Source organism: Mirounga angustirostris, unplaced genomic scaffold (genome assembly GCF_029215605.1).
Source record: "Mirounga angustirostris isolate CCGP_5_RB_7025 unplaced genomic scaffold, mMirAng1.0.hap1 SCAF_8, whole genome shotgun sequence".
Lineage (NCBI taxonomy): Eukaryota > Metazoa > Chordata > Mammalia > Carnivora > Phocidae > Mirounga > Mirounga angustirostris.
This window is the reverse complement of record NW_026991716.1, coordinates 142,933,195-142,943,588: the sequence shown is the minus strand read 5'-3', so window position 1 is coordinate 142,943,588 and position 10,394 is coordinate 142,933,195. Positions and strand designations below refer to the sequence as shown.

General features: G+C 51.3%; 1 protein-coding gene across 3 annotated transcripts; it reads left to right on the top strand.

The window, feature by feature from the left end:
- Positions 1 to 219: 219 nt before the first annotated feature.
- Positions 220 to 8,443, top strand: TBXT (T-box transcription factor T). Of its 3 annotated transcripts, none has more exons than XM_045866189.1 (8): positions 220 to 425; positions 839 to 1,103; positions 1,866 to 2,000; positions 2,814 to 2,875; positions 2,995 to 3,056; positions 4,675 to 4,848; positions 6,171 to 6,300; positions 8,167 to 8,443. In XM_045866189.1, the coding sequence occupies exons 1-8, from the start codon at positions 220 to 222 to the stop codon at positions 8,441 to 8,443; spliced, it is 1,311 nt and encodes a 436-aa protein (XP_045722145.1). The 3 variants fall into 3 exon arrangements, with proteins under 3 accessions (XP_045722145.1, XP_045722144.1, XP_045722146.1); XM_045866188.1 differs by having other exon boundaries at positions 4,672 to 4,848; XM_045866190.1 differs by lacking the exon at positions 4,675 to 4,848.
- The last annotated feature ends 1,951 nt before the right edge of the window (positions 8,444 to 10,394 follow it).

The following is a 10,394-nucleotide window of genomic DNA, read 5'->3' as shown; positions in this document are numbered from 1 at the left end:
ACCTACTCTAGCCGTGCCTCGCGGGAGTTCAAGTGGAATAACCTCCCCCCCACCCCTCCCCCCGCCCCCTCCCCCCAGATCTCGGTCCGCGCCCTCCTCCGGGGCCAGTGCTGGGAGCCCCGCGCCGTCTCGGGAAAGCGGCCGCCGCCGGGGGTGAAGGTGGCTCTCGCGTAGCGAGTCGGGGCTTCGGGGGGCGGTGGGGAGGGGGCGGGCGGGAGGATGAGCTCCCCCGGCGCCGAGAGCGCGGGGAAGAGCCTGCAGTACCGAGTGGACCACCTGCTGAGCGCCGTGGAGAGCGAGCTGCAGGCGGGCAGCGAGAAGGGCGACCCCACGGAGCGCGAGCTGCGCGTGGGCCTCGAGGAGAGCGAGCTGTGGCTGCGCTTCAAGGAGCTCACCAACGAGATGATCGTGACCAAGAACGGCAGGTAGGCGCGCCCGGAGCTCGGCGTGCGCCAGGCGTTCCGGAGGCCTGGGGGACTTTCCCGCTGTCCGAGGTTTTCTCCCAGTGGGGGTCTTCTTGCTCCTTTCCGCTCGGTTCGGGAGCAGAGCCCTGTGTCCCCTCATTGTCACTCTCTGGGGTTTTCTCCGCGGAAGTTTGGGAGAAGTCTCGCAGACCCGCGTCTTGCCGGCTCGCGGGAACCCTCGGCCAGGTCCTCTGGGACCCTGCCTCCGGGGGCGGTGGGATAGTGTGGAGGACGCTGGGGACTTGTGGGGGGCTCTGGGAAGGCTTCTCTTTGCCCCACAATGACAGACGCCTCTGTCCCAAGCTTTGTGCCTTAGGTCTAAAGGTCTAAAGGCTCAGATCCGGGGTCCTCTGGCTGCACTCCTTCCTTTGCAGGAGGATGTTCCCGGTGCTGAAGGTGAACGTGTCTGGCCTGGACCCCAACGCCATGTACTCCTTCTTGCTGGACTTCGTGGCTGCCGACAACCACCGCTGGAAGTACGTGAACGGAGAGTGGGTCCCGGGGGGCAAGCCTGAGCCTCAGGCGCCCAGCTGCGTCTACATCCACCCCGACTCGCCCAACTTCGGGGCCCACTGGATGAAGGCGCCCGTCTCCTTCAGCAAAGTCAAGCTCACCAACAAGCTCAATGGAGGGGGTCAGGTAGGTGTGATGAAGCCCGCGGGGCGTGGGGGGGTGGGCAGGGACAGCGCCAGGAGAGGCCGGGTCTGCACCTTCGGCGTGGTGGAAGGGACTGTGCTTGCGCAGGAGGTGACATCTGTCCTGGAGAAACTGCCACAGCCTTCCTCAATTAAGCCTTCAGTGTTGTTTATAGTAAACTGATGATGGTAACACCAAGGGGGTAGCGCGGGGGAGGGTGCAGAGCTTCACCTTTGAGGCTCAGCAGGTCTCAGGCTTTGGGGAACTTTTGCATTCAAGTCTTCTTCACCTTACCTAGAGGCAGAGAAAATATCAGCCTTGATGGTAAGCGGTCACTTTCCAGCTAAATATATGCCATCGTGTTTGCTGCGTGGTCTGAACAGATTTGTAAATTTGTTTTCTTCTAAGAATGTCTTTACTTGGGGGATTTTTTACTGGGAGGCCCCATGTTCAAGCAAGGCGCAAACAAGCTCAGGCTTTTAAAGATGTCTCTAGCCATCCTGGAAGCATTAGGATGTTCTTGTACCCGGTCAAAGGATTTCCCGATGGGCATTCATTCCCTTTAATGGTGTGTAGCACCTCACATTCCTTTCCTTAAAGCAGTTGTGGGAAGCAGCACCTGAGGGGAAACCCACCAACTTCAACAGTAAAGACACTTTCTTGTGAGCTACAGCATTTTCTGCACCTTGGATGTATTTTTCTTCTCAACAGCAGGGCAAATGGATGTCTCGTTATCTGAAGGTCTTGTCTGTGTGCTTCCCTCAGATCATGTTGAACTCCTTGCACAAGTACGAGCCTCGGATCCACATAGTGAGAGTTGGGGGCGCACAGCGCATGATCACCAGCCACTGCTTCCCAGAGACCCAGTTCATCGCAGTGACCGCTTATCAGAACGAGGAGGTGAGCGGCCGGGCGGGCATGTGCCCCCTGGGAGGTCGCAAAGAATGCGGACATCCCGTGTGTTGGTGTACTTTAGACTGAAAAGTTATGCCTTTTCAAATAATCTACTATGACCATAAAATTGGGACAGAGGGGAGAAATTTTAAAATGTGTGCCTGTTTAAGCATTTCTCTTTTAATTCTCTGTTAAAGTGTCTATAAAACTAGAACCATCTCCTAAATTCTCTGAGTGAAAAGAACAAAATATTTAGGTTAAGTTCTATAAGAATTTCTTGAGAACAAGATGAGTGAGAGAGGCAATCTTTGGAGATCTTCCTGAAAGGGTGGGGGGCAACCCTCCAAACCTGGGCAGTGTGAAGGGTCATCTAGTTACAAAATACCGGTTAATGCCTGTAAATCTCTAAGTCTGACCCCAAAGTACAGACATTTTGTGATTAGCTGGTTAAGTTGTCAGTGTTGAGTGCCAACTAAAAGGAGCAAATCACTATTTCCTAAGCAGATTCAGGTAATGTTTTGAGCCATGTTTGGGTGATTTATGCACACAGAATGTTGTCAGCAGTAGGTTAAACTCACTGTGAATTCCACTCAGAAAAGCAGCATTTAAAAACTTCCATAAATGTACTGTTCTTTGTTAAATATTACAATTACTCAGCCACTTCAGGCCCAAATAGAAAAATAGACCTGGAAGAAAGTCTGCTTATGTTTAAATATTTAAAGGAGGGGGTACTGATGTTTCCCAGTTTCTCGGGACTGAATTAAATCCTCTGGCTAATGGACAATGTGCCAGTCAATGTGATTTCTTTTTTTTTTTCAGATCACGGCTCTTAAAATTAAATACAATCCATTTGCAAAAGCTTTCCTTGATGCGAAGGAAAGGTGAGAGAATTCTAACTATACCCTTTGGGCAAAGAAATATGCAGAAAGAGGAAATATTGCTGCAAATGCTATTTTCTGAATGTTCTCCTTTTTGACGACTCAATACACTTTTTTGACAGAAGTGATCACAAAGATATGATGGAAGAACCTGGAGACAGCCAGCAGTCTGGGTACTCCCAATGTACGGTTTGTTGCGTTCTGTCCCCACGTCCCTTGCTTCCGGGACTAGGCTGCTGAGAGCCAGAGCTGGGGATGCAGCCGACAGCGGGTTTCTGAGTGTGGCTGGGGAGCAGACCGCCCAACGTGGGCCCATGATGTTGGAGCTATGTTAGTACTGTCTTCAACCTCTGCTCTACCTGAGGGCTGTGGATGCGCATCTGGCACTTGGGACTCTTGACAGAGAAGCCAGGGGAGAACTTACCTGGGCTCGGTTGTTTGGCTCCGAGGCAGCTCCCACCGTGGCTGTGTCAGATGGTTGAGATCTTGGTGGGTTTAGACTCTGCTCTGTTGGGCAAGTGGAGAAGCCAGCTCGTTACAGCCACTTTGAGATGGTTTCTCTCGTTACTAATGATGGCGGACGAAGGACCACCTTTGGAAGGATGCTTATGAGCAGATGTGGTTTTTCCTGTAGCCCATTTCAGTTCCAGGAGCGGCCCAGCGACTCCGGCTGGTTTTGGTGGTGGGGACAGTGGCTTGTAGGATGGGGAAAGTGCTTTAAGTCCGGCTTCCTTTCCGAGTTCCACGAGCCAGAGCAAAGTGGTGCAGGTCTAGGGAGCAGTGTCTGTTAGGAGACAGAGTTTTGTGTGGCTCTCCTCTCTATGCAGGGAAGGGGCTTGGAATTTAAATAACTGACATTATCGGGAGAGAAAAGTTAGTGCTTGCTGCCACTTCCAGGGGCCGCGGGGACCAACATGGCACATTCTGCGGACACTCGTTTTCTGTTCTGTGTTTCTTCGTTAATCGTCTTCTGGGCTAATTTAACAAACAGCTCTCCTAAAGTGGCTCGTGGGCTGCCATCACTCGGGCATTTGATGGGGGGCAGGCTTTGTGGGCAGATCCGGACCTTTCTCTCATTTCAGTGTTGTCTGAAGCATTGTTTGTCGTTTGGAAGTTATAGCCAGAGTAGTTGTCCTCTTAGAGGTTGCTTTCCTGAATTAAAAGCAACAACAACAGACTTAAAAGCAGGCAATGGAGAAGAGATTGGAGTGTGAGAGGCAGGCAGGGTAACATCAGAGTGATTTTTCTGATGGATGTGCACAGTGGGGAGAAGGTGAGCCTAAAGCAGAAGAAAAGTGGGCAGAAAACAACACATGTCCAGCCAGGACACAGCTCCCCGTCGTGGTGAGGTGGTAGGAGCAGGCCAACGGGGGCAGGGGGGCACCACGCACGTGACTTGCCCCGTGTGTCCCCGGCGCATCTGGCTCTGAATTTTGTGTTTCTATGTTTTTTCATGCTCAGGAGGTAGGGCTTGGAAGCTGATGGGCCTGGGAAGATTCTGGCAGGTTTGAATAAGACAGGTTGAGGAAGCAGTGGGCGTTGGCTGAGGCTGGGGTCCCCCAGCTCTCCTCAGGTGCCCCGTGGGTTTGGAAACCCTGGTCAACCCGTGGCCTCTCATGTGGAGCTGAGGCCCAGATGCCTTAAGACTTGGACTGGGGACTCAGTGCAAGACACTATGCGTCCTCACTTCATCGGGGACCCCTCAGGAAGAGACCCACCAATTCCAGGTCTCAGCTCTCCTGTCCTTTAAATAATGGAGGTAATGCAAATGCCAGTTACTCAGCATTCTTTTCCCACAGCAGGGGGGTGGCTCATCCCTGGAACCAGCAGCCTGTGCCCACCTGCCACCCCCCACCCTCAGTTCGGAGGGCCCCTCTCACTTCCCTCCACGCACGGCTGTGAAAGGTACCCCACCCTGAGGAACCACCGGCCATCCCCCTACCCCAACCCTTACGCACATCGGAATAATTCTCCAAGTAAGTCCTAAGTCAAAGTCCGCCTGGGGTATGGGGGTGGATGGAAGACCACTGCAGGAAAGGCCTCTGTAGGATGGATTCCAGAGATCAGGGTAGGAGAACCTCTTCTGGAACACACACCCAGGCCAGTTCTTTGGTGGGCTCAAGAGGGACCTTTATTTCAGGTCCAAGCTGTGGCCGCTGGCTCAGCCGCCGAGAGGTCCAGACCAGGGGCTGTGGTGCCGAATGTACTCAGTCACTGCTGGAACTTTTTCACCCTACAACTGTGGGTCCATCTCTAGGGGCCCAGGTTTGGATCGTTTATGAACCTCTCTAAAGTGATGGTGTTGGGTCAGCCAGGTATAAGAATTACTGGCTTAACTAGACCCACGCACGATTTTCCGTGACTCCCACTGATCCACGAAGCACGTTTCTCCATGTGTGGTGCCTGGAGCAGCATCACCTCGGAACCGGCCCAGGCGGGCGGAATCAGCAGGCTTCCAGTGATCCCGATGCGTGCTTACGGACTATGAACACAGGGCTGGACCGCTGAGATCCCTTTATCTAACTTCCTCTAACACCACGTACGCCCAGACTTAATTTTGTTGGCTCTAAAAGGAGGAACACAGCTAATGAACACCATAAAACAATTAAGCAATTAAAGCTGCTTTGAAATGAAAGGACCTTATTGATGAAGAAATAGTCATGGGGTCTTGTTGAAGCAGTGGCTAGACTTGAGGCTAGAAGATCATATTTTAGTGTTGCCCGGAGTAATGGTTTTTAAGGTCTTTTCATCTCTTAAGAAATAATATTTTGGGAAAAGGCAGGTTAAAGTTATACTTATGTTTATTTTTGAGGATAATTAATCCCCAATCAAGTGATCGTAGGATCCCTTTCTACAGGGCATCTATTGATCTGAAGATAAAGAAAAAGCTTGGGTTTACTAGAATTTATTTTCTAATACATACATTTGGCCATAAATATTTGCCTTTGATGACCAGTTAAACAGGCCAACGGACAGTCTTCTTTTTTTTAAAGATGTTTTATTTATTCATTTGAGAGAGAGAGAGAGAGAGCAGGAGCAGGGGGAGCGGCAGAGGGAGAAGCAGACTCCCCGCAGAGCAGGGAGCCCAACGCGGGGCTCGATCCTAGGACCCCAGGATCATGACCTGAGCTGAAGGCAGACCCTTAACCCACTGGCTTGGGTAGTCTTCTGTTCCATATCCCAGACTCATTTTGTTTTCGGTGTTGGGTTGTGCCAGTTGTTGGTAGTATTTCACTGCATTCTGTTGCTCCTGGAAGACCGCCTCCCCGCCAGCTAACGACGCCTTCTTCGCCCACAGCCTATTCTGACAATCCATCTGCATGTTTGTCCATGCTCCAATCCCATGACAGTTGGCCCAGCCTTGGGACACCTGCCCATACCAGCATGCTCCCCATGAGCCACAGCGCCGGTCCGCCCACCGGCTCTAGGTAATGTATGTCTGGACATGATGCGCACTGTCCTGGGACCCTGAGTGTGACATCATGCCATCTCCATCCATTGGTTTTTATTCTGCCCCTTCACCTGTGGGCGGCTGGCTGTTATTGGTAGTTGCGTCACTAACCCGGGATCCCAGGTTACATGACCCTGGGTTACTGTTCCAGTCTGACTTCTGGGAGGACCAGTGGCCCCCTCGGGGTGGCATGCATGGAGCTGGGCTGTAACAGAGGGAAGCCAGGGCCCCCATCCCGGCTCTGGCACTTACTAGTTCCTATAGAGGACACGTCTCTTAAACTCTCTGAGCCTCGTTTCTACAAGAAAAAATATGTTATATAACCCCAGCTTCGGCCTGTCTTTACAGAGCTGTTGGGGTCAGCAGGTGAAATTTGAAGAAATGTTTCTAGAACCATTTTTGACAAGAGCTATTAAATTGAGGGGAAAAAATGTGTTGGCTTTTCTGTGGATACAGGATCAAAGTCCTTAACATATATGCTGGTAACTAGTAAAGAAAAATGAATATTTTATTATTAGCTTGAAAATAATGTACAGGGAGATTGGCTTAAAAATCAAGCTGATTGGTAAATGTATTGCTGTTTTTCATAGGATTATTATAAAAAACTAAGTCAAAGCTGAAAGTCAACTTTCATTTTCTGAAGAAACAGGCTCAGAGATATTAAATGATTTAACAAGTTGTTGGCTCAGAGCAGAGTGAATCTGTAAACAAGTTATCCTGACTACGAAAGCAGTGCAATTTATTGTATATAGAATACCAAAATATGCCCAAGATTTTAATTCTTTTGTCTCGGAAACAATTCCTTTATAATTAGAATCTAATTGTCTTCTCTTAAAAAATAAAGCAAACAGTGCACAAGGCAGCCAACAATTCAAGGGCCCGAAGGTCGCTCGGAAACCTGCACATAAATGGACTAACCTGCAGGTTACAAACACCCGGCCTTGGGGACCCCATAGTCCCATTGCGGTCCCATTCTGATGGGGCATCTCAGAGCTGTTTCCTCTCTCTGTGAAATGGGGATAGTAAACTGCTTCGTTCAACTCAGGTTTGTTTTTGAGGTCAAATACATCTGAAATACAGAACAGGGCTTGGTGAACAATACCGCACAGTATGGAGGGAGGGAAAGACATTTTCTCAGAGCAATTTTAGCATAGTTGGATGCTGTTTAAATCTGCGTTGCTAGACTGAAGGGCTTCGCACTTGTTTCTAGCTGCTTCCCCCATGCATCGGGAAGCGGGCTCGAACCTGGCCGCAGGCCGGGTACCGACCGACGCGGCCCGTGCAGGGCCGGACCGGGTGTGCGTCCGTGGCTAGCTCCCGGCTGCTGGTCCCGCACCGCATCCCGCCGGCCTGCGTGTTACTGCGCAGCACAGAGCGCGGGGCAGAGCCTGCAGCGAGCGCCTTTTGTACCTTAATGTTCCAGGAAGGCGCTGTTTCCACGGCCAGAACCCCAGCAGCGGGGCGGGCGTGCTAATTAGCACAGACACGTAGGCACACCCCCGAAACCTCTGATTCGGGGGGTCCGGGGGCTTGGGGTTCTGAACGAGAGCGCCAGACGACCGGCCTGGAGCGGTTGGCAGCAGGAAGGGCTGGCGCTCTGGCAGGAGCCGTGAACCGCACCCAGCCTTTGCACGCAGGGCCTGCAATTTTGTTTCTTGTTGTCAGACAGGAGAGTAGCTTCTGTGGGGCCTCAGGGTGTGCTTGAGAGCCCACGGCCCGTTGGGAAGACCCCGTCCGGGTGGTGATCGCGAGCGGGAGGTCTCGGTGTTCGCGTCCCCTGTGCGCTGGTCCCGAGCCTCGCTCCACCTCTGCTTGCCTGAGTGTCTCGGTTTTCCCCTTGCAGCCAATACCCCAGCCTGTGGTCTGTGAGCAATGGCACCATCACGCCCGGGGCCCAGACGGCAGCCATGTCCAACGGGCTGGGGGCGCAGTTCTTTCGGGGCTCCCCCTCGCACGCTGCGCCTCTCACCCACCCGGCCCAGGCCTCCTCCTCCTCCTCGGGATCCCCGCTGTACGAAGGGGCCCCCACGGCCACAGACATTCCCGACAGCCAGTACGATGCGTCGGCCCAAGCCCGCCTCATAGCCTCGTGGACTCCCGTGTCACCACCTTCCATGTGAAGCAAGGCCTGCGTTGTGGCAGACGCAGGACTTCTGTGTGGGGCCTCCAGTGTGGATTCGGTTGATCCCCGGGTACAAAGTGGCAGCCTGCGTGTCCAGGGAAGGAAACAGGCCCTATCACCCTCCCTTTAAAATGGGAGGGATCCGTGTTCTCCTGTTCCCCAGGAGTGCGTGCCCACCGTCTGGGGCCGCCGATGCCCACAGGTGAACTGGGCCTGGAAGCCACGCGGCTGGCCAGACTTACCACGATTCACAATAAAAATGATTTGCTAGGGTCCGGAAACTTTTTGTTTGTTTCTCCTACGGCCCGTAGGTGACTTGGCACATCGGAGTCCGTAAACCCCACCAGTCCTACTTGAGCAAGAGAAAAAGCACACTTAATTCTCTTCCTTGTTGCGCGGGGCTGGTTTCCAGGCCCTTGGCGGCGCCTGCCACAGTGGACGCTGCTGTGAAGGACAGAATCCTATCAAAGCTGAGGACAGCAGATTGTAGTAGAAACGCAGATCTGCCTGCTCTGCCCACTAGAATGTGTTTATTTTGAGCATAGGTAGTTAATCTCTTGTATTGTTAAACCTAGGATTGTTTATATTTTTCTTTTAAGTAGCCAAAGACAATCAGCAGGAAACATTTTCTGCAAAATAAAGGCAATATCCAAATTTGGTTGGTCTAGTTAGTATTCAGACTCCTCTTTTTTTGGGCGAGATTTTGGGAAGACCTTGTCCCAAAGGGGCATTTTAATCTGTTGTGAACCTTGGTACTTTCTCAAGTGAGCTGCAGAATGGGAAGTGAAATCTGCATGTATTTACTCAATGCTAATTACCACAAAAATGCAAAAGAGGACAAATGATTTTCGAGATGTAGGTAGACAGCACTGAACCGTGGATGATGACAACATAAAGCAGTAAAGATGAACATGAGATGTCTACCCGATTGGAGCAATTCAAACAAAAGCACATCAGATGAATTGACAAAAGTTACAGCTTACGTGTTTGGACAACATGGCGTTTATAAATATCTTTACTGCTTGTGTTTCCAGCAGAGAACTGGAATGGTGCTTTGTGCTTGACTGGGGCAATTTCTCCATCTAGTGGCTGAATCCTTGTTTTGATGCTACTTGTTGGAGCTTGATTGATCCTCAGAACCCCTGCTTGCTGAGAGTTACGGGTGGCCGGCCCATTGGACCTCGGCCAGTAAGGCGGCGTTATAGTGGTGTCGTGGACCGTAGAGGTTAAGAGAAATAAGGCTGAGGGGTTTTGAAAATTCCCAAAGGAGAGGAAGAAGTGTTTCTTTCTTTTTTTTTATTCTTATGTTAATCCCCATACATTACATCATTAGTTTTAGATGAAGTGTTCCATGATTCATTGTTTGCGTATAACACCCAGTGCTCCATGCAGAATGTGCCCTCCTCAATACCCATCACCAGGCTAACCCATCCTCCCACCCCCCTCCCCCCTAGAACCCTCAGTTTGTTTTTCAGAGTCCATCGTCTCCCATGGTTCGTCTACCCCTCCGATTTCCCCCCCTTCATTCTTCTCCTCCTGCTACCTTCTTCTTGGAAGAAGTGTTTCTAAAAGTCAGCATTGCTCACTTATTAGTTACTTCATTGACCCCTGAGTTATTGTTGCCCGAGGCTCAGTCCACGCTCGGGCTTCCTTCGAGTCCACCTGTGATTTCTGGGCCATGCACGGATCCCAGTTCGCACGAAGTTCACACTTACTGAGTGTGAACCTAAAACTCCGTGCCAGAGCTGAGTGTTTAGGGTACTGTGTTTGCCATACAGGCGGGACGTAGTTCTCCTCAGCAATTTGCTCCTTCAAAGTTTTTCTCGATGCCATAACTACTAGATCTTATTGCCGCTCACATGTAGGTATAGCCTAAATCAGATGATTTATTGACAAATGTATTAGAAGAATATTTTTTGGATAAACCGCTGCCCGGATAGAACTGGGAA

What these genes read in the sequence shown, in the direction of transcription:
- TBXT (XM_045866188.1), top strand. Translation starts at nt 220, where the DNA reads ATGAGCTCCCCCGGCGCCGAGAGCGCGGGGAAGAGCCTGCAGTACCGA. An exon ending in ATCGTGACCAAGAACGGCAG is followed by an intron (nt 426 to 838) that starts GTAGGCGCGCCC and finishes CTTCCTTTGCAG; the next exon opens with GAGGATGTTCCCGGTGCTGA. An exon ending in ACATCGGAATAATTCTCCAA is followed by an intron (nt 4,849 to 6,170) that starts GTAAGTCCTAAG and finishes CTTCGCCCACAG; the next exon opens with CCTATTCTGACAATCCATCT.